Source organism: Camelus bactrianus, chromosome 16, assembly GCF_048773025.1.
Source record: "Camelus bactrianus isolate YW-2024 breed Bactrian camel chromosome 16, ASM4877302v1, whole genome shotgun sequence".
Classification (NCBI taxonomy): domain Eukaryota; kingdom Metazoa; phylum Chordata; class Mammalia; order Artiodactyla; family Camelidae; genus Camelus; species Camelus bactrianus.
Window position 1 is genome coordinate 47238809 of NC_133554.1, and position 24024 is coordinate 47262832.

At 47.1% G+C, this 24024-nt stretch overlaps 1 protein-coding gene across 1 annotated transcript in view; it reads right to left on the reverse strand.

Annotated features, from left to right (window-relative positions):
• PECAM1 (platelet and endothelial cell adhesion molecule 1) overlaps positions 1 to 24024 on the reverse strand; it is a 47814-nt gene that overhangs the window by 10545 nt on the left and 13245 nt on the right. The window contains exons 5-14 of the mRNA XM_010948680.3: positions 22142 to 22414; positions 19531 to 19779; positions 18016 to 18291; positions 14862 to 15149; positions 14119 to 14226; positions 13009 to 13036; positions 12344 to 12420; positions 10501 to 10554; positions 9427 to 9489; positions 3598 to 3654 (exon numbers count right to left, since the gene is read on the reverse strand). Of these exons, the coding sequence (XP_010946982.1) occupies positions 3598 to 3654; positions 9427 to 9489; positions 10501 to 10554; positions 12344 to 12420; positions 13009 to 13036; positions 14119 to 14226; positions 14862 to 15149; positions 18016 to 18291; positions 19531 to 19779; positions 22142 to 22414 (1473 nt within the window). The remainder of the gene's footprint in view (positions 1 to 3597; positions 3655 to 9426; positions 9490 to 10500; positions 10555 to 12343; positions 12421 to 13008; positions 13037 to 14118; positions 14227 to 14861; positions 15150 to 18015; positions 18292 to 19530; positions 19780 to 22141; positions 22415 to 24024) is intronic.

Sequence of the window (24024 nt, forward strand, 5' to 3'; positions counted from 1 at the left end):
AGGAGGGAAGGTTTGCTAACACTCAGCTCTGCACTAAGCCTGCTCACTGACCAGTCCAGGGACCCACCCACACAGGGGCCGTTTTTTTATTGTGGGTCCCACCCTCCCCTCAACACACACACACACACACACACACACACACACACACACACACACACACACACACACTCTCTCTCTCTCTCTCTCTCTGCTGGCCAATCTGGAGCAATCCCTCCGATTGCTGGGGAGTAAGAACAACTCTACCCCTTCAAACAAGAAGCAGAGCAGAACTCAGAGCATCTAGAAAGTGGTTCTAAAAGTATGTTCCCAGACCAACAGCAGCAGCACATGGGAATTTGTTAGAAATGCAAATTCTCAGCCCACTCCAGACCGGTGTCAGAGGTGGTGTCAAACCACCTGTATTTTAACAAACTTGGAGAAACCTGACCTACATTCCAGCCCATGCCCTTCATTCCACAGAGAAGGTGACCGAGGTCCCGAGAGGCTCCATGACTCGCCAGGGTCACCCAGACCATACCAGGCTGTTACTCTTAACTTCCAAAGCAGACAGAGTTGAATCCTCCAATTAGGCTGATGATAAAGTGGAAACCAGTTGGCTTGGCAACACAGAGCAAACAAGAGGCTGGTAAAGAGAATCGCTCTGCAGCCAGGCACCCTGCGTTCGAATCCCTGCTCCACCACCCCGGGCCTTGGGGCCAGGACCAGCTATTTCACCCCGGGGCCACTTGCCCATCTGTAGAGCAGGACTAATAATGGAGCTTCTATCAACCCTATAATGATTTTAAGATTAAGTGAGCAGCTGACAGAAGAAACAAAAGAAAGAAAAGGGGAGCAGAATCAACCAAGGCCTGCAGCCTCCTCCCCTAGGGCAGCAGCTGAGCGGGAAGTACTCAAAAGCAGGAACTCCGGGCTCCCAGGACAGGGCCCTCCTCAGCAAGGTGGGGGCGCAGGTTTCCACAGCAGCGACACAGTTTTGCCTACAAGACCCAGGGCTCGCTCCGCCCTCGATCCCTGGGCAGGAGCCGGCTGCCAGGTTAGCGACAAGACTGCAGAGAGGCTCAAGCCCCAGTCGACCCCCAGTGGCCCCGATAGCACAGTGGGAGTGCCCTGGCCTGGGAGCCCCGAGATGGCGCTGGTCTTGCCCTGGGCCAGGCACTGAACTCCAGGGCTCAATTTCCTCACGCGATCTTCAGCTACAACGGACTGAATGCTCACTGTTGGTAGGGGTAACACACTGACTGCGTGCTCGGGATAACTGGGGCCATCTCCCCTGATGCTATCTCATCCCTTTTTCTCACTTAATCCCACCTCCATTTAATGGTTGAAGAAATTGAGTCTTAGAGGGGTTAGGCATCTTGGTCAAAGTTGCACAGCTGGTAGCACCAGGGCGGGGAGTGTGGAGGCCACGTGCACTTCACCAGCTTTCCTTCCCCAAGACCAAAGGCAGCGCAGGTCATTGATCAGGAGCAGGGACTCCGGCTCCTGGGTGGGCCAGTTCTCGGGGACTAACCCTAACCCTGGGCAAGTGTTTTAACTTCCCTGTGCCTCAGTATCCTCATCTGTAAAATGGGATTTGTTGTGGAGGCTGGAAAGAGATAATGTAACATAGACCTCTTTTAGCACAAACAGCAAGCGCTCAGTAAATGTGAGTGTTTGTATAACCAAAGTAACTGAAAATGAACCACCTCAGGGACCACGAGGAAAGCAAGAGGTGCGTTTTGGCCCAACCACTCAACAACTGGGACCCTAAATGACCTTTAGCTTTCTGTTTCACTAGAAGAATTTCTTTCCAGATGTGCGTTTTGCTAGCTCTGAATATATTAAGAATGCAAAATGAGGCATTGAAGCCAAAAATCCTCCAAGAAATGGTTTTCAGTCAGGGTCAAGTTCCCCAAGGGGCTGAGTTTCTGCTCCACCCATGAAAATATCACTTTAAAAAAGATTAATTAAGAAGTGATTCCTATTGTAGATAAAAAAGTAGGCTCTTCAGGTAAGACAGTGTCTCTCAAATGTTGGCGGCACCAGAAAGATGTGGGACCCAAAAAACACAAGGAATAGTCAGTATTTTGTAGTAACTATAAATGGAATCTAAACTTTAAAAATTGTGAATCACTATGTTGTACACTTGTAACTTATGTAATATTGTACATCGACTATATCTTAATTAAAAAAAAATCACTGACCACAGGTAAGAATGTAATAAAGGTAATAATGAAAAAAGTAAATTAGTCCATCATATCAGAATTAGAGAAAACCATTAATTAGCATTTAAAAAAAGAGAGAGATATGGGACCTTGCTGGAGTTCAGATTCTGGAGTTTCTGACTCTGCGGGTCTGGGCTGGGCCTGAGACCACTGCCGCCTGTCTCTGGACCACCCTCAGGGTAGCTGGGCTTTACGGAAGTTGCCCAGCCCATTTTAATAATTTCCTTTCAAAGGATCCACTTAAATAGAAGGCTGTTGTACAAAGCAAGATAGCCACATAGGGACCATTTCCCCCAGAATGTTTATGTCTTTTGGGTTGCAACTTATTTTCAGAATTTAAAAGTAGTCTTTGTGTGAAAACAGACTCATAGATACAGAGAACAAACCTGATGCCAGAAGGGACGGGGGTGGAGGAGGGGTGAAACAGGTGTAGGGGATTAGGTACAAGCCTCCAGTTACATTAAAAAAAAGTCACGGGGATGTAATATATAGCATAAGGAATATGGCCAATAATATCATAATAACTTTATATGGGGACAGATAGTTACCGGACATATTGTGGTGATCATTTTATAATGTATGCAAATATCAAATCATTATGTAGTACACCTGAAAAGAACATAACATTGTATGTCAACTAGATTTTAAAAAATAAAATAAAAAATAAATAAAAGTAGTCTTTGTGGATTTCATTTCATGAGAATAGAATAATTACACAAAAAATGAGACTGTTGGGCACTTGCCCAGTTCCGTGTCTGCTTGGGCACTGTGCTCAGTCCTGGGGGAAGCTCTTCCTGGGGAAGCAGTGGAGATGGGAAATGAAGTGGGTTCTGGGCAGAAGTCAAAGGAAATGAGAGCAGATCCACACCCCGCCACCTAAAGTCGTTGTGCTCTTAGAAAGGCTGGAGCTACTGAACATTTTCAAAGCAAAGCACTGACTTTGCCTGAGACCTTCAGGAGCCCCGGTGCACCAGGGCCCGGCCCGTGTGAGGAGCAGGTGAGGCTCTGTGGCTGGTATCTGAGAACAGGCAGGGCCACACTGCTTCTCTCGGGGGTCACAAGTGCCCGGAATGCTGCTGGGCATCTTGTGAGCATACAGTGGCACCAGGACACGCTCTAGTCCAACTGGCCACTGCTGAGTGTGAATGTATGAGATTTTGTTTGCCTGGCATGCAGCCGGCAATCAACGAAATAAATAGTACCTGTAACCCGAGGCCACTTTGTAAGGGTGGGGGGGGGAGACAGAGTCAACAACTCTGGTGTAAGGTGGCATCTTTCTTGGCCTCCTTTGCTCCTTCTTTTCCCTGCCCACTCCCAAGACCCTGTGGATGATTCCAGGGAAAGTGCCCTCCCCCCAACCCCAGACTGGGGCAGTTAGGGGGTCCTCACTTACCAGGGTCAGCCTTCCGGATTTCACTGTACACCGTCTCCGTGCCCTTTGTTCCCAGACCTGGAAAGGGACCAGGCACAGGTCAATAGCTGCCTCTGGGCACCAGGTCAGCCCACTGCTGAAGCCGGAAAATATTGGAGGCTGCATCCCACTACCCCATCCCACAAGCGCCCATCTCCAGGAGCACCTGGAGTCCTTGTCATTACTAATCCCAAGCCGTTTCCCAGCTTTAGAAGATCCTGGTCTAACCAGCACCACTCTCAGTCTGGAAGTACAAGGCCAACAGACCGCTGTGGGAACCCTGGACCTAGGGCGCCAAAGGTAGAGGGACCCCCAGCACAGACCTGCAGCCTCTAGCTCGGTGGCCCCAGCCCTCTTTCCCTGTGTCCAGCTGCTCTGCCAGCCCCTCCCAGGACGCTGGGCTATGGCCTCCCAAACACCCAAGGTCTGGGTTAGAGCCTGGGCATCGTCTGGATCTCTAAGGATCAGCTGGGACTGAGACCTGCTTACAAATCTTGACAGCTGGGCTAGTTGATTTCCGATGCCAACACCTGGGCCTGACTGCTGCTTCTGATTGAATTGGTTGAGGGTGGACCCTGGCATTGGTGTTTTTTAATTGCTCCTCAGGGAATTCTAAGATGCAGGCAGGGTTGAGAACCTCTGGTCTGGGCCCTTTCTGAATAGCAGACAAGATGACTGACTTAGGGTATGGATTACACCCAGAGGAAACTCAAGGGCTTGGGAGACAAAGAGTCCCTATACGGCCATCTGTTTATTTTAATCTGATGTACGTTCACAGGTTGTGTATACACACAAGCACAAACACTCATAGTGCGTCTACTGTACACACACACACACACTCAGGAAACAGGATGGACCCCGCCACCTCCCTCTCACCTGCACAAAGGACCAGGAAGACTTAGTGTAGAATGGCGCCTAATGCCGTGTGGCCAGCATTCTCCCTCTGTAGACTGAGAAACCCCAGACAGGGTGATGCTTCCCGCCGCCATGGTCAGTGCCACATGGACGTTGCAAATTCATGGACTCTACTACACCCTGGACTCACCATGCTCCAGGGGTGCCCCCCTCTCTCGCATCCTGACCCTACACACACTCTGCTGCCCGCACGGTCCTTCTTCTTTGCCCCATTCCTCCTCGTCCTCCAAGCCCCAGGATGAGCTTGGCTCCTGCACTCGGGGGCACACACCCTCACACACCTACCTATTCCCTCTTACATCCTGTCTTCCCTTGTGCTCTGGGCACTTACGTGGGCTCCCACAGCATCTTGGGGACACTTGCCCATGACACACTGACGCTATCTGTCCCCATGACCATCTCCCCTGGCAGACCCCGAGCTCCTCCAGGGCAGGGCCTGGGGTCTTGTGCTCCTCCTGATCCCAGGCCTTATTTGGCTGCCTGGAGGCACCTATAAAGGTTTTTTTGGCTTGTTTTAATTAATTAATTAATTAATTTGGGTGGGGGAGGTAATTAGGTTTATTTACTCATTTATTTTTAATGGAAGTACTGGAGGATTGAACTCAGGACCTTATGCATGCTAAGCACACACTCTACCACTGAGCTATACCCTCCTCCCTGGCACCTATAAAGGTTTGTTGGGACAGTGACAACAATAGCCAATATTCCTGCAGGTGTCTCCATCTCAGAACCCTGGCCTCCAGGAAGGTCTTGGCATGATCAGCCCGATCCCTGAGGTTTCAGGTTTTAGGACTAAAAACCACGGTCATTCATCCCACACTAAGTGTTGGTGGTTCCGGTATCAGGGCCAAGAGAAAGCTTGGGTGGCAATTCAGATCCTGACAGCTGAACTTGGGGCACTTAGGGTGCCAGGGCCTTGTAGAAGGCATTGTATTGACTCCCCCAGGGCATCACATAGGAGGTGCGACTCAGCAGAGTGGCACCCCCTGCTGGGACACCTGCCTTTCTCTAAGAGGACAGCAGAGACGCCCACACCACTCTCCACTCTCCCTCCACGGCACCAGATCTGGGGATGTAGAGGGAAGCCCCAGTGATCCCCATATCTGTTGGGGGATCTACCACATCCTCAGGGTACAGTCTGCTCAATATCAGGCCCGGGCAAGTCACACGGTCCTAACACCTACTGTGTGCTGGACGCCATGGAAGAGGAAAAGGTAAACAGGACCTGGTTCCAGCTTTTGAGGAGCTCCAGGCTGTGGGGCAGACGGTGTGCAAACAATGCTGTGATAAACATTCTAGGACACTGCACGCCAGGTGCACTGGGGCCCTGCCAGCCCATCCTCTGACCCAGCACCAAAACGGGACCTGGGGGCGGTGAGGAGGGAATGGAGTGAGGGCGCTGGACAGCCAAGCCTGGGGGTCTGGACATCCTTGGGAACTCCCTAACCCGAGGCACATAAGGGGTGGGCGGTGGCCCTCCCCAGTCATCCTGGGGACATTCTGACATCCTCTGGCCCCAAGAAGCTGCACTTGACTCTCTTCCACTTCACAACTCTGTGTATCAGCCAGGGTGGCAGGGTGGTTTCACTTCTTGGTTGAGCTGCCAGATTTGCAGCTGCCCCCAGGGTTTCTCCTGCTGCCCACCTGGCTCTGCCCAGCCCAGCGATGGGGGCGGGGTCTGCAGCTCATCAGAGCTGCCTTCCCCTTGCTGCTCCGTGGCAGCAGCTGCCTGCTAATGACTAAACCAGGCCAACAGGCTGTTTGTCTGTGCTGTCAGGGATGTTTCCGGATGGGCTTTATTTTGGCTCCTGTTTTTCTCTGTTAACAGAGAAAGAGATGGCTTCAACGTCATGGGGTTTTCCCAGGAATCGGTCTCAGAGCAAACAGGCAGCAAACCGGCGTTTAACGAGTTCCTTCCCACCCCTCCTCCATCCCCAAGTGACCACTTGGTCAGCTGCCAGGCAGGGCTAGTGCTGGATGCAGTCCTCATTGCTTCCTCCACCCCATCTGTAGAGGAGGGAAGCCTTGAGGATGGGGAACTGGGTTGGCCAAGACCAGGCCAAGTTTACTCACCACTGGCCTTGAACCCACAAAGTCTTTTCCTCACCTAGGAACGCCCCACTCCCCACCCATGAGAAAGTAAGGGGACAGCATCGTGGGCCAGGCCACCCTCCCCCACTGTCCCTTAGTTGCCAAGGAGGCTGGGTCCAGAAAATGCAACTTGAATCCTCTAGAAACTCTCCATTTCCATCCAAGTGACTTTCATTCCAGCTCTGCCAAGGCCCGCACAGACCACACAGCACCTTTGTGCAAACTGGGGAAAGGTGACCTGGGTGGTTACAACCCTGCAGCTGCACAGCTGGGCAAGGAAATGTCCCCACTTCACCCAGTCTCAGGGGTCCTCTTTTCCCTTCCATTCCCTCCTCACCTTCAAGCAAGAAAAAGAAAACCAGATACTGCTAACGTGGAAACATCCCTAGAGAAATGGAAAATGGACACTTTCCCAAGGCCAAATCCTGCTTCCTTCTTCTGCTTCAGTTTCCATAAATCCCAAGCCCTCCAGGCCTCATGCAAGCCCTCATAATTCCTTCTCGCCCTGGCCCAGCTGGCAGGTGAGAGTGGGGCCTGGCCCTCTGGGATAGGTATCAGATCCTCGAGGCCAGAGCCCAGGGCCATCGCTGCCTGCTGGAGCGCCCAGTGATGCGCGGAGGACAGCGGGGTTTCCCCTCACACATTCAGCCCTGCCCTCTTGTTGTGGTTCCCCTTTTTCCCCAAACCTGAAGCCCCTTTAAGAGGAAGTGGCCCATGGGATGGAGCCCACAATGCACAGGATGGAGGGGCTTGGGCTGGACCAGGGAAGGCTGGCGCAGAGCCCCCTAAAGTCCCACTGGCCACAGTCCACCCAGACCCAGTTCTGAGCATCAAACCCCTGGGGTGTCTTCTCCTGGGCTGTCAAATTTAACCCAACTGAACCAAGCTCCCCATAAGCCTGTTCTTCCCAACTGCAGTCATCACAACCATCCATGCCGTTGTTTAGTCAAGAAACACACAGTGTTAACGTGATTATTCCCCATCCTGGCCATAGGCTGCGATCTGTCTCTAAAATATATCCAGAATCCACCCGCTACCAGCACTTTGGCTCCATCTTCACCCCCTCTTGCCTGGTTTCCTTATTTGGCCCCTTCAATCTGTCCTCCACACCAGCCACCAGGATGGTTTTTAAAGAAGGAAATTGGAACCTGTCAATTTGCTGCTTAAAAGCTTCCAAAGGCCCCAATGCACTGAGACTAGAACAAAGAGAACCTCTGGTGCCCCCGCCCTGTGCTCCCAGCTTCACCTGGCTCTGCTCCTTCTCGCTCTCTGCAGACACGAGTCTCCTTTCAGATCCTTAACCAGCCAAGCTCCAGGCCACCTCCCCCTGTCCTGTGCATGTCCTCAGTCCTCCTAGGCCTCCCTCCTCTTGGTGGAGCCAACTTGGTTGTGCCTTTCAGGCCCCAGCTCAAAGCCACGCCGCAAGCAGGCTTCCTAACACTAGGCAGCCAGAAAACGCATCACTGTTCACACCTTCTCATCACACCCCATGCTTCTTCCTGTGAGCACTGACTCTAACCTGATACTATCTGCTCATCGGTTCTGTTTCCGAGGCTCCCACATAGGCTGTATCTCTATTGGGGGGGGGGGGGCACATAAGTATCTTTGCTGCTCACTTTGGGGCTGGTCTATCACCAGCCCTTAATTTGTTAACCCAACAGGCGAATCGCTTTACCATGAAATAAAGAGGAAGAGGACTTCAGGCCAGCCATGGTGCCCACCCTCCCCGGTCCAGTCTAGACGTGGAAGTGGGATGCCCTGTGCAGCCGTGTAGATCGGGCCATGCTGGCTGCAGACTGCGGGCATGGTGGTCCTGTTGTGCTGCAGCCAGCTCTGCCCAGAAGGTTCCACGCACACACCTGCGGCCGTGGTACCTGGAACCATGCTAAGCAAGGGAAGAAGGAAGGAACCCAAAACTCCTTCTGGATCATGGAGCAAGAGATGACAAGAGAACACCGTCACCACGTGGCTCTGGCTAATGCTCACAGGCATGGTCTGTAAAGTGGCCCCAGGTGTGCCAGGCTGAGTGGACGCAGCTTGGCATCAGCCTCAGCAGAAACGGTATGCAAGCCAGCAGGGCAGGAAGGCTCGGGGTGGCTGCTTCCTCTGCGTGGCAGCCTCTGGGGACGCTAAGGAGGTTTGGGAGAATATGCAAGTTTTTTGTGGGGCCCAAAGCAACTGAGATTGTTGACCTAGAGCTTGCTGTGGACGAGCCCACCCTGAGTCAGTCTCCCCAGCCAGAACCAGAGCTCGGGATCTCTTCTTTCCTCCAGGGCAGCCTGCCCCCAAGAGAAACACACACATAAAAACAAAACCTGAATAAAGATGGTGCCACTGTTTACATGGAGAGAGATTCTGTGCTTTTAAAAGGCTTTATCCAAGTGTCCCTTTAAATAGCCAAGCCCTTGCTTCCTTCAAACATGCGTTTTATTTACATAAGCTCAGTCAGCAAGCAACTTTTAAAGAAACGTGCCGGGTTAGGGCAAGGGGGATAACTCTGGAAGAATGTCCAGACACCCAGGAGTGAGGCTGCCTGCAAACCGTCTCTTAACACTTAGTAATTGCTCAATAAAATACATCTGTTATTAGTAGTATGCTAAATTAATGACGTTTTACACCTCCAAGCCTGGATGGGGGTCACCGCTCCTGCCTTAAGCACGACCAGCCCATCTGTCTGCTGACCACCTCCCTCCTGAGCAAGGAGGGTGACTGGGCTCTGGTCCCTGGGCTGCAACACAGCCCACCCTGGCGTCTACACCCAAGCAGATAGTAAAGCATGGGGAATCACTCGAGTGATGGTGTTACCTCGGTGAGGCTCAGGTGAGGTCACTTCCACTTCAGTGTACTCCACATCCAAGGTCAGAGGCTCTGCTCAAAAGAACCACAGCACGTTGCAGTTAGATAAAATCTCCCTGTGGAGGCATCAGAGCACATGAAAGATTTCCATTCAAATGATCACAGTATACTGTATTTTAAAGGGGAGGTCAGATGCAGGCTTGACTTTATTCTAAATGGGTGAGAAAACTCAGGCCGGAAGAGGTAGTGATGAGGCCTGCAGCCCCCCAGGATGTGAAAGGACCCTCCTGCTCAGGTCCCCTTGTTACTACAGTAGGAGGATTTGCAAAGCTCAGTAGCTACAGAAAACACCCAGCATCAGCCACAGCAGTTAACCCTAGAAGCCTTCTCCACGGCCATAGGCACAGAACACCTTCTCCAAGGTGGAAAGGATCTTAGGAAATGGGGAATGGGGTCCCCAGCCTAAAATTGCTTTGAGATGTATATGAGGCATACATATGAGGTAGGAAATCAAGTTACACCCAAAATGGAACTTCCTGATTCAGAATGGGCTGCTAAATAAATCAGGGAGGATCTCCCTCCTCTTCGACAGTAGAGGCCCAGGTGGGTTTTGATACAGCAGTAATGCAAATTATCACGTTGTACACGTCAAACTCACACAATGTTATATGTCAATTATATCTCAACAAAGCTGGCAAAAAAAATGTTAAGGGGCTGGGGTGGGGAGAAATACACAAGGTACTTTAAAGGTAGCGGAAATTTTTTTTTTTTTAAAGGGATGGGTATGCAGTTATTGAAGCGCTGTTGTTTATATTTTACACACAACTTATAATTTGTATCTACTAAATGTTTAATAAAAATGAAAAATACACTATATAAAATAAAATAGCACTGCACTTATTTTGAAAATAATAACAACAAGACACTAGATAGTTTCTTTGGAGAAGTAACAGCCACCTCCATCTGAGAGAGGCGAAGAAATGTTCACAGGTCTTCACAGGTTTAGTTCTTCCTGGGGGTCTTTTACTCAAAAGCAAAGGTTTCTAATTTAAAAAAAAAAAAAACACCTAATTAGATAATTACCTTTATTTTCATTTAATGGTTTCATTGCATGGTTTCCAACCTCTTCATTGTAACCTAGTTTGAAAAGTAACAATTAAGATGAGTGACGGTGGAACTCTTAGTTTTCTATATAACTTTTAAAAAATCAATGCCACTAATGAAAAGAGTCAAGCCTAATTTCTTCAGTGCAGTTAGCAGCCAGCAGTGTATCTGGGTTCTGAGTTTCCTCCTGGTGCCCCTGGGCCCCAGCCAACCCACTGCCTGGTCTCCTTCTAAAACCGGTGAGATGCCCACCACTGCACGGGAGGGCAACGTCTGTTTATGAATTGTGCCAAATTCAGAATTGTTCACTAGAAGCAAGTTCCAAAGAAGTTAAGCTTAATTCTAGAAGGGACAAGCCAGTGACCACAAACATGAAGGATGCTAGTAAACTAACTCTCTCCAGAACTGGATCCATGAGAATGTGGCCTGAAGGACCTCCAGGCTGTCACCTCCATGGGCATGGGCAAAAAATTTTTACTCTTTTTTTGTCAAGCTGTTCTTTATTAAAAAGAATTCTTATGAATGTTAAATATTATTCCTGAAGAACACCTGGGTTTCCATTCTGTTCCATTATGTATTTACTAACTACTACTGTGATTATTAACATATTTATAAGCTGAAATAATCTATGCAAAGAAAATATAATAAGAATTGGAGTATTTCTTGCATTTTTGGAAATTTGGGAGGAAATTCTGTTTTAATACAAGCCTTTATCAACATTTAATTTAAAGTCTTATATCTCTAGTTATGTATAATACAAATTACCATCATAACCCATTTTACTCCACAAAGAGATATTTTCGTTACAGCACTGGGTTACTTTTTGCTAAATATTCACCAAATTTTTCTGAATGTTGTTTCTTAAATGACATATTTGCTCTTTTCTCTTTATTAGCACATGGCTTTTATTATGACAAATATCTTATTTTACTTTTTAAAACATTTATGATTTAGTACCATAGGAATTGCTTATTCATTTCTCAAGAATGCCCTGGTATATCCTAAAAATTTCTTATTTTGTGGGACATTGTTACAGAATTAAGAAAAGAACAGCAGTGTTTAATTCCCAAACCTGTCTGGGACAGAACGTTTAGTGTGATATAATCATAGCCCCCTGGGAAATTGCCAGCATCTGTGCTAAAAGGCTTGAACGGTTTTCTCACAGACCTAATGGGATTTAGATCTCCTGGGTTTGCCACCCCACCCTACCGAGCTGACTCTCAAGTGTGCAATAAACCTCATAACCAAGTATTCCTTTATTGTACCACTTTTTTTTTCAAATGCCTTTACTATTAGTGAAATCTTCTTTTTTTAATTTCAAAATCAATTTTATTGCAGCCAAAGCAGTGGAATTAACAGTGAAATCTTTAAGTTGGTTTCCCATCATGTCAAGTTTGAAATGAAACTGCCTTGTGCTTGCAATAAATAATTCCATCTGAGACATTTTACCAATGCCTTCATTTGATAGCTGGGCTCTCTCTTGCAAATGAAGAATGATGACACTTGGGCAGGGTCCAGTGTTGGGAGATAACCCACGAGGGGCGTCCATAGCATTGTAATTGTAATGGTTCCCCACCTTTCAGTCCTCGGGATATTTACAAGGTGGTAAAAATCAGAGCACAATGTTCTGCCTTTCTTAAGTTTTTGTTTTGCTTGTTAGCTCACCACCCAATGACTGATTAGATTAAGTGTCCCTGCTGGAAGCCAGGGCTTCCCTTCCAGCCTCACCCCACCGCCTACAGATTCTGCTGCTCAGAGGGATAGGAGAGTGTGTAGCAAGCTGGGGAAAACTCTTAGCAACTGCACAAAACCATCACTGTACCATAATGTCTATTGGCTTCAGTACTGGGATCAGACAACGCCTTCTCAGTATTGGAGTTCAGAAGTGGTGCTGCTGGCCTTAAATTGAAATTTAAGAAAGAAAAAAAAAATCACATTTTTTGACTCTAATTCCAAACCAACAAAAAAATCAAAGAAAGATCATGAGAAAACCAGGAAGAGTTTTCTGAAGCAAGGAAAATTTCACTCTCATTTGGAACTAATGTTTTTTTCAGCTCTGTGATTATTTGATAAATAATGTGCTCCTGTTTCTCTCAGGAACAGAGCTATAGTTTCCATACTTTGGGATTTTAGATTTCAAGAACAGTAAAAATAGTACAACCATTTTTTTTTTAAGGCCAACTCTATTTTGCCAAGTCAGTAAAAATTTTAAAATTCCATCTACTACCATTATATTTTCATAAGGAAAAATGTAGAAAGGACATGACCTCAGAAAAAAGCCATTCCTTCCTGTGAAGGACAGTTGGCAATCTTTCACTGAGACACACACACAGACGTACACACACACACACCCCTACACCACTCACACCCAAGGTCCTGATTTTTCTGAGTTTGCCAAGAACCACTGAAAACTTCTAATGACAGGAATCCCTCCAGACAAGTCTGTCCACACCCACAGGACAGCCTCCCCTCTTCAAGTACACTGACCTGGACATCTCCACAGGAATCTGCTTGGCTTTAAAAGACAAAGAGAAGAACCAAAGTCAGTATAAAGAACCCACATCCACACCAGAGGGGAACAATCGTTTCCACCACATTTGACTTTTTTTTCAATACTGAATACCCACAAAAAGAGAGAACAGAAAGCCAAACATAGTCCCACTTAAAAAAAAGGAAACAAAGCAGGCCTTCTCTTGGCCTTATATCAAGAGATTTCACACCATTTCCCCCCAAATATGACATTTTGACTGTTTTAGCTCAGAGCAGTTTTCCTTTGCGCAATGTGACAGAGAGGAAGACAACAGCACGGGAACCACATGAACCAGACAAGCAGACAACTATTTGCTTCAAGACCATCCCCCAAAGTAAAGGCTACATCCATCCCTGTGCTTTGAATTCCAAACTGGCCTGAGACCAAGACTCAGCCTTAGGAAGGAGTTTGTCCTGGAGTCTGTCTGCCCAAAGGGATTGCCCCTTTCCTGCTCTAGGAAAAAACACCCTCCTCATCCCTTCTGCCCGCTCCCGTCCTAGGCAGCAGCACCAGGGGCTCCAACAGAACCCACCTTATCCCACAAGCAAATTTTTGCAGACTTCACTGGTGCTGTGCCTTTGTCCTTGAGTCTGGCTTAGCTGACTCTGAATCCTGAGTGTCCGTGGGTGAGCCTGGCTTCCCTTCCAGGCATGGTTAGCCCCAAGCACAGGGCAGAAATCATGGCACAACCAGCAGATGAACTGGGAGGCACTCAGGGTGTGTGTTGTGGAGTGTCTCCATAACACTCACCCCCAGCTCTACCAACTGTCGGACGAGGTGTGGCCAAATCCACACTTCTGAGCACATGTTGATGCAACTTCCCCCCAAATTCATCTTTTCTGGGGTGCCCAACCAGGAAAGCCATGGCTTTCACTTCTCCCTAGCTAAATCCAGGGGCAGTAAGAGCTCCACACCCACCAAAGCCGAAATTTTTGGCTACCAAGGTGACACGGCAGGAGGAAAACAATTGTCGTGAGTCACGTCTCCCCAGCTCCCACTGCAGCCCCTCACATCCACGGCCGGCCCCGGCAAGGCAGCTGTCACAGCAGAATGAAAGGACTGCTCACCCTTGGTTTTCTTCAGGAAATAGAATCTGGCCGCAAGTATTAAGGTGGCAATCACCACTATGATGACAACCACTGCGATAAGCCCTTTCTTCCAGGGGGCAAGATAGACTGGAAATGCAAAAAAAAAAAATTTTAATATAGAGGTGTTTCCTCCACCAGCGAGAAATAATATCAGCCTTAAGCAACAAATAGGACTGATTTTTACATCCTTGTAACCGGCGTCTTACACTGAACGTGTACCTCTGAGGGACTCCGTGTTCATAGTTGGTGCAGAAATGGTTGTTTCTGCTACAAAGAGAGTCAGTGATGGTCCAAAAGGACCACAGGACTAAAGGAGGCTTTTTTTGGGGTGTCTGTTCATCCCTCCTCCTTCTCTATAAATAACCCTCTAACCACATGGGCTGGTGGGCTCCTCTAACCACGTCTGCTCTGCATGACCCAATCCTCTTGTCCATAAATGGTCCCTGGTGGACTCTGACCCAAGACGGGCCAGTTGGTACCTCTCCACCAAGAATCTGTGATTAGGACTGTGTGAAACACTTCTAATTCCTTATAATAATCAGTGCCTATTTTATACTTGAGTGGGTTTTTGTGATCTGCAGCCAAAGAGCCTGGAGGACGTTGGTCCCTTAACCCTCAACAAGATGCATTAAACTCCCATCCACTTCCTCTTACAAGTCGTGTGCTTTCTGGCCTCGCCCTAAGAACTCACACTACATTTTGCCACTGAGGCCGCGACTCACCTCTGACTGTCAGTATGTTGCTTTGGAGGACATTTTTGGAAAGGTTGGCTCTGTTAGAGGCAGTGCAATAATACTGTCCCTCCTGCTCCTTGCTAGCCTTCGCCTTGTGCCAAATGGCCTGGGTGTCATTCAAAGTGGTCTGATAGAAGGGCTTCCCCTCTTTTTCTTTGTAAAACTTGTACGTGATGGGACCAGATCCTTCGTTCACAGAGCACCGAAGGACAACGGCCTTCCCAGACTCCACCTCATCATGCAACAGGATGGAGAGCTTGACTTCATCCACTGGGGCTGAAAAGCAGGAAAAATATTAGCACTGAGAAAAGAAGTGGGGAAGAGAAGCAACATGACACAGCCACTGGTCAAGGTCAGCCTTCCGCCCACTGTGACCTGGACTTGGATTTTGCCCTTTATTCAAGTCACTGCTGGGATCCCACATTCTTCACATTTTCTCCCAAGTAGCCCAGAAGGGCAGCAGTGGATACCCCCTGTCCTAGCATGTTGACTAGACACAAGATGCTAGGGACACCTCCCTTCACCTTCCATGTCAAGTACTACTGAGCACTCGGCTTGACTCTACCATGAACTCACGTCTTCTGCTGGGGGTGTGTTCTGGGGGAGCCTGTGTGTGTGAATGTGTGTATTTGTGTAAGTGAGTGTGTGTGTGTCTGTATGTGATTTCTCTCTCTGCTCACAAAGATGCATGGCGCTTCCAGGTCTTATGAGCAAATAACCTTGACGCACTGGCTACTGTCCTGTTTTTCTCCTCCTTTTCTCATTTCCCACTTTCTTTTCAGCCCCCAAATCTGACTTCTATCCCTCTGCTTCTGAAACTGCACAGTACCTCTGGTTTTGAAGAAACTTGAAACGTCAGCTGATCCCTGACTAGCTCATCCGTGTGAGTTCCCTGAGACTAAATCCAGGGGTAGGTGTTCTTCCCGACTTCCCATCCTCAGCCTCCCTACAGCTCTCACCTGACGCCCAGCCCTTCCTTTAGAACTCAGCTTTCTCTGGGCTTCTGGGATACCTTACAACCCTTATTCTCTTACCTCCTTGCCTGCCAGTCCCTCTTTATTCACCAATCTTTCTTCCTTTTGCTCCTGAAATGCAGGCTTCCTATAAAACTCAGTCCTTGGTTTGCCATCTCTGTGCTCCTCTTTGATGATTTCACCTACATTATAGCTTCTGCTTGTGCGTTTAACACGTAAACATACAGCATTTAATGCCTATATATATAGCTCTAGTCCAGGTGACTCCCCTGAATCCTGAGTTTTGAATTTTACTTGGGCATCTCCACTGAGAACCCCTGCCTGCCTCTCTTTCACGGCAGATCCAAGCAAAACTCACCTTCCTCCTGTATCTCCTTTCCCTCCCTGTTCAGCCACCAAAATTCTGATCCTAAATTGTCTTCCCAAGTACACTTCTACTAGTGTTAGAATGAACTGATCAGCAGACTGGCATAGTGCAGGGGGTGGCCAGACCATGGGGCCGCCAAGCCAACAAAAGGGAGCAGCAGGCCCAGGATGGGACAGTGGGGTCAACCCCAAGGGCAGACTCCTGGAGGGTGCAGCCTGACCTGACAACCTCTCTCCTGAAGCACAAGGGGTGGCGGCAAGCCAGGCTCAGGGACCAGACTGCTTGGCCTCAATTCCTAACCCTACTGCCCCCCAGCTGTTTATCTTAAGCCTTAGTTTCCTCATTATAAAATAAGGATGATATTATTATGGGTCTTATGTGGCTACTGTAAGTATGAATAGGAATAATTTACTAAAATACTTCACATAGGGGTGAACACGTGGTCAGAACTCAGTAAATGTTAGCCACTAATATTGACCCAGTTTAAACCAATAGTCTCACATGGGCTTCTACATTAGCTTCTTAAGGTATTGTAAGGTCTGAAGTCTCCACTGCTTCTAACTGATAGGACCAGCCGGTTAATCTTCCCAAGATCCCATTCTCTGCATGTCCCTCTTCCATATTCTGGCTCTTCACTGCACACAGGACGAGTTCCCAACTCCTAAGACTGGTGCTTGACTCCCTTTGCAGTTAGAAAAGTCACCCTTTCAATTTATATCCAATGACTCTCCATTACCAACCTCTGTCTCCAGCCATCGGATGCACCCACAGCCTCTTGATCTGCTCCACACAGCCTTCTGCCCATGTATTTGACTATGCTGGTGACCATCTCTAGCCCTCTCTGCCTACCCACTGTCAAGCCCTGGCTCCTAACCCAGCTCTTCTCCCTCCAGCTGGATGGTCTCTTTCATGCCCTAAATTCCTATCACCATCATGGTAAGGAGAGCTTGTGTGACAATTAACCATGTGTTGCCTAGTAACATTTCCCCAATGTTCATTTGCACCATTACTCAAATATATTAAAATGTATCCTGTGTTTCTTGTTATATCATTGAAAACAAAGAATATGTCTTCTTTCTTTTTCCTATAGGCTTTATAGCACAAGGTGCTAAATATATATTGATGTTAATTTGAAAAGTATTGCTACTCTTAGGTTGTATATTAACAGTAGGAGGACTTGCTGTCCAACACAAGAAGTCCACGTGGCACATGTAGATAAGCAGTTATTAAAGAGAAAGGAAGAGGAGGAAGAGGAAGCCTTATCAAGCTTTTTACAGCAAGATGCAGAATATCTCAGAGGCACAAGCGATCGTCCTCCTGAGGCCTTCTGAGAAGATGGAGGCTGGAGGAAAAGTATCCATCCGAGGACAGTGGTTCATTTCTCCTGAGTAGGAGAGCCCAGCGGCAGCCTGCAGCTCAGACTGCTGGTCGTTCCACATGTGGCAAGACTTGCCCCGCCGAGTGCTCATGGTGTGAGAGCTCTGGCCTGTAACTCTCAGAGATGGCTGTCAGTTCATCTAAACAGGAGCGAGTGCTGGCGGGGCCTCAAAGCACTTCCTGAAGTTGGGACACTTCCCGCTTATATTTTAGCAGTTTGTTTGAAAGAAGTGACACTGGCCACACCAATAACTCCCACATACCTTCCCGCCCCATTTACTGGGGCCTTGGTCCTGCTTTGCCACGTGTCGTGTGTAGGAACTTTGCACAAGAACCACTCACTTCTCCAGTCCACTCTAAACCTTTGAGAATGTCAACTAAAGCCCCAATCCCACGTGAATTCTTCTCCGGCACAGCAACTTACCTATCACCTTGACCCGAAGAACTTCGCTGACCACTTTGGCGTGGGAATGGCAGTTATCCACCAGGCACTGGTAGTCTACATCTTTTGTTGGGTTATCTTTGAATACCGCCGGCTCATTTGAGCCTATTTTCTGACTCGCCAACAGGTTACTTGCTTTTAAAAGGTCATAATCAATGGGCGAGGTTCCATTTATGGATTGACAACTGACTTCTATGGTCTGTCCTTTTATCACCTCAGACCTGGAGTCATGAAAAATACTGGGCTTGGAAAGCATTTCTAGAATGACAGAGAGAGAGAGAGAGAAACAGTCTGAAGTGAAACATCCTGCCCAAGGGGTTCCTTCTCCAAACTCTGGGCTTAGCTTTCTCTGTCATTACTGTGATTTAAAATGCCTGTCTGCCTTATCTACCTTTATAGAACTTCTTTAAGGTTGTTGAGGAGGGAGAGGAAAAGAGAACAAACAAAAAAGGATGACACAAATTCAAGAAGAACATTACATCCCCCTAAATACATGTTTATATTTTCACATATCTTATTTATGTGAACATACGTACACACTCATGTGGGTGGTTTTTTTTCGTATTGAGAAGAGACACAAGAAAACATTAAAAATTATAACAAATATCTAACCAGAATATATTTTAAACAAATTCTCAGTGCCTCAGCCTCTCCAAATAGTAAATTTCACACCTCAGAAACATAAATTATACTAGGTCATTATTTAGAAATTAGCTTATAAAATGAAATGACCTCCTCCCAAGAACTACAGCAAGACAAAAGGTTAAAATGGAATGACCCACATTTGTCTCTCACGTTAGATGACGGCTAAAATCCTGCTTTGGCTGAGACTAAGATCTTGGCTAGATAAACCAAAGCCACAGGCTAAACTGAAGGACCACGACTGAATAAGAACAGTGACAGTGACAGCTGGACTGGAGTTCCACATCCTCTTAGAACTTCCCTACTCAGGGTGTGGTCCAGGGCCCAGCACCACCAGCATCCCCAAGGTGCAAAATCTGGCCCCATCCTGCCCTGCATCCTAACCAGATTTTGTGGGCACGTTCAATCTGAGAAGCCTGGCTCTAGGTGGTCCCAGTACCTATTTCTGCTAGCCCTTCTGGTCAGCCAGGGTATGGATTGAAAACTGAAACTTAGATCTTAAAGTTCAGCGTTGACTAAGCCATGTTTCCTCCCTGACCCTCTGGGTGGGTGCCTGTTTGAGCAGCCAGAATCTTGCCAATTCAGAGGCCAGATCATCAGCACGCAGCCACAACAAAGCCCTGCACGTGACTTTCACCAGCGACATCTTCCTTGGATGGCCTTTCTCCTGTACTCTGAGCAGAAATACCCACTTGCTGCTGTTGGGCTCTTGTTTCCGCTCCTCTCTCTTTCCCCCGAGTTCTTACCCTGCTTCAGTCTGCACTGCCTTCAGACTGGAGAGAGTGGCAGCTGGTGATAAATTCTCTTTCTCCCATTCAATCCCGGGACTCTCTGAGCCGGCGAGGACATACTCACCACACACAGTTATCCAAACCGCGTTGCTTCTCTTGACCACCTTGCCCATGCCTGCGACGCAGATGTACGCCCCACTGTCCCGCGCTGAGGCTACCTTGGTGAAATTTTGAGACTGCGACACAATCGTGTCTTCCTTCAGGATGGTGAAGTTGGCTGGAGGCACTCCTGGGATGGAGCACCACAGGTTCAGACCTTCACCCTGGTCCAGACGTGTGGTGGAAGACTCCAGCTTTGGCTTGGAAAATAGCTCTGAAAAAACAGTGGGTGGGAACGGGGTGAGATGTTCCCTGGTACCGACCCCAGAGTCCCCCTTGAGGGAGAGGCCTTTGGCCCAGATGCTTTTGGCAAATCAATTCCCCGCTTTCTGCTTCTCATGTACCTGATGATCACACAACTGAAGAGCTAGGGTTCATTCTTTGCCTGGGATTCCAGTGGCAGGTTTTCCTCCCCCATAAATCCAATTTATTTCACAGAAATGGATTAGAAAAAATGTGCAACTTGCAAGGCAGCAAGTAATGATTCAGGCATTCACTCATTTATTCATCCACTCATTTCATTCCACAGGTATTTATTTCAGGTCATCTCTGTGCTTGGCTTGGGGGAGATAGCAGTGAAAAAGTCATTGACTCCAAAGTGTTTACGTGTAGTGGGTGATTCACGCAGCGTTTGCAGCAGAGCCCATAGACTAGGGGACGCTGAACCTAGGCTTGGAGAATCATTAGGGTGTGACTGCAGAGATGAGAAGACAGGACAGAGTTGAGATTCAGCAAAGTTGATGACAGTTTGGGTCTGAAAAGGCAGACAGTAGGGGGTGAAGAAAACCCACTTCCCATCCAAAGATGAATGACTAATTAAATGATTCTTATGTTCACAAAATTACTGTGAGCCTCCAACATCACTGTATGGAGTCACTCACAGTGAGGCTTGATAGCAAAAGAGGAGTGGAAAACCAGATGCGTACATGGGCCTGGAACCATGTCCAAAGGCTTGTAGCACTTGAATGTGGGGGTGCTGCCTGCCAGCCCTGGCATGGCTTGGGGAGCTCTCCACGGAACAGGATCACAGAGCCCTAGGCTGAGGGGCTGGGAAGGGCAGGCCAAGCAGAACACTGTGCTTTCTTGGGCTGGGGAGACCCAGCTCCTGATTGACTTATAGACCCTGTATGACTCAGACTTCTGGATGTGGGGGGTCAGCTACCACAAGAGTACCTGATGGTCTAATGATGCTTTATATTTTCCTAATGTAGTTTGGCCCAAAGGTCAGGGTGCTGCTTTAAAGGGTGAAATAGCCCATGTGTTTCCACTTGGTTCCTGCTGCCCTCACAGCAGAATACCCATGCCTTTAGTGTGGTTGTTCACTGTATTCTAACGATCTGTGTATGTCTGTGAATTCCTCAAAGGCAAAGCCTGGCTTTAGGCAGCTCTCCATTCCCCTCAAAGTTGCCCAGTATACACAAGGTTCTCAGTAGATGTTGAACTGAATACTTTTCTCTAATGAGATAATGTATGTCTTATCAGTGAAAAATATGTCCCATCAAAATATGCCATTATCAATAATTAGGGGGGAGGGCAGAACTCAGTGGTAGAGTGCATGCTTAGCGTGCACAAGGTCCTGGGTTCACTTCCCAGTACCTCCTTTAAACATAAATAAATAAGTAAAACTAATTACCTCTCCCAAAATAAATAAAATAAAATAAAACAAAATAAAAATAATAAACTAAATTGTTACCAGGATCCAACCTGGTATAGACCAGCAGGATCCAACACATGCCAGTCACCTAGTTGGGCAGTTGGCGGCGTACTTATGACACCGGGGACTGTCACTGTGACCATGCACTCAATGTTTGACAAGGAGGAAGCTTTCAGTAAACGATTGAACAAATCAAGAATGTGAACAAATGATGAACGAATGGACACTTTTACTTGGTAACCGAGAAGTGCTGCTTCTGCTCTCTGCAGCACTGTCATCCAATGCTCATTTGTTTATCCAACAAATACGTATTGAATTCCTACTATGTACCAGGCACTGTTCTAGGTGTTAAGGATATGGCACTGGATAAAATAGATAAAGTTCCTGTCCTCACTAGCTTATATTCTGGTGCCTGAATACACACAATACACAGGAAGAAGGGCCACGTCTTTCTGGTGGTAAGTGCTGTGAGAGAAGTAAAGGCAGGTAAAGGCAGAAGGAGTCCAAGGGAACTTTTGCAAATCTAACAGGCCTGGGAGTGATTCTGGCTCTGCCACTTGGCACCCCTGTAATTGTTGCGTGAGTTACCTAACTTCTCAGCTTCAGTTTCCACATCTGTAAAGCCAGAATCATAACGCCTACCTTACAGTAGAGCTATGAGCATGAAATGGAAAAGTAACCAGGCGTCGAATGTTCAACAGAGAGGAACTGTTACTATTATTTTTGAGTTTACTAGTGCTTTCTCATCCCTGACCCTGTGAGGACAGCGATACAGGAACCTGCCATGACTTCTCCCCACAAGTACCACACCCCTGTGCAGACCAGTGGAGCAGAAGTGTCAGCTCTCACTGTCCACCCTGGGTTCCAGCAGAGCTGAGTCTTGAGCCCGCCATATGCCGACACCTTCCGACAGCAGCCCTACCTGTTATGTTGACCACGATGCTGTTGACCTTGGATATGTGGCTGGCTTCCACTTTGCAGGTGTAGTTGCCATTGTGCTCCACCATGGCCATCACTGAGAACTGGGCCTCGATGCTGCGATTATGCGCTACAATCACCTTGTCCTTCTGGATTATGATTTCCGGAAACGACTGGGCCAGGTGTGTCACTTGAATGGTGCACTTGATGTGGAGCTGATCTCCTTCTGTGATCAGTCCCTTGGGGCTGATGTGAAACCTGGGGTTAGAGAAGGATTCTACAAGAAGAGGACAAGCTGGTTGGACTCAGGTTCAAACCTGGGTAAGGGGAGAAGGCAATTCCTCCCCTTTTTTACTCTTTTTGATGCCACCACAGTTTTTCCTTATTAATTAAAAACATTTTTTTCAACCTTTTCTTCTCCAAAACCTTTGCCTAGGCTGCTGGGATGCTCCCTCCCTTCTCGCTCATTCTTGCATCTTCAGGCTTCTTAATCTCAATTCTCTAACTTTCTTAAGCTTCCCAAAGGCCAACCCATCTTCCCTAGCCCTCATCTGCAGGACCTTCTTCAAATGATCTCAGAAATAATCACAGCAGTTAGAAACAGACCCTTCCCCCTGCCCAGCAAGGACTTTCTAGGCTCTTCTCATACCATTTCATGGGACTTTGGCATTTCAGCATAGATATTCCATAGCTTTTCAAGAGTAGCTTCATGGAAATGCATATTTAAATAACTGTATGCCCTCAAAAAGTGATTTCTAGTCTATTCTACCTCTTTTTAAATAATGCTGGTGTGACTGACAAAATTGATTTCATGGCTCATGCAGTTTGAAAAACACTGTTTTAATAAAATACCAGGATGTCGGATCTTCAGAAGATGGTGAAGTAGGGCTAGGCTTCTGCTCCCACCAAAACAATAGCAGACCATAAGAAAGTATATGCACAAATTATAACTATGTAAAATACAATTAAGGGCATTTAAAAATGCCAATTTAGAATAGGGAATTTAGAGTGATATAATACTTTAATATTCATTAGTTATTTTTTTAACTGTAAAGTCATTGAAATTCACAATAAAAAGCTATCATTTAAAAAAAGGGCTATTTTCCTGAGTAAAAGTTGAAAACAAACAAAAAAAGAGAGAAGGTATCTTTTGGGACATTCAACAAGTACCCTCTGGGCCAGTTTGATAATAACTAAAGGTTTTTTTTCTGATACGCACGCTAATTCCAGACACACCAGCGATCTAAATGCAGAAAAAAAATTAAACCACAGAAACCTTAAAAGAAACCATAGGGGCATTTTTTCATTAACAGTCTTGGAGTGTGGAAGAACTTTAGGTGTGAATCACAAAACTGGATATCATAAGGAAAAACGATGCATAAATATGATTAACTAAAGATTAAAAGCTTCTTCATGGAAATAAAAATAAAAGACAAATGAAAAAGTGGGTAAAATATTTGCACAGTACCTGACAAAGAGCTAATCCCTTAAATTATAAAGGGCTCAAACGAATCAATCAGAAGTGGTGAATGTGGGCAAAGTGTGTATGAACAGGCAGTTTATGGGGCAGGGGGATGTAACAGACCAATAAACAAAAAAAGCACACTCAAGTCACTAAAGACCAAAGAAATGTAAATCACAACAATGACATATCATTGTGTCTCAACTAGCTTGTCAAAAATAATAAAACATTGATAATGGGGGGAGGGTATAGCTCAGTGGTAGAGTATATGCCTAGCATGCATGAGGTCCTGGGTTCAATCCCCAGTACCTCCATTAATAATAAATAAATAAGCCTAATTACCTCCTCCACAACCAAAAAAAAAAAAAAAAAATAGGGCCTGTTAAACTTTTTCTTAACAACCAAAGCATGTATGGACTTTTGTC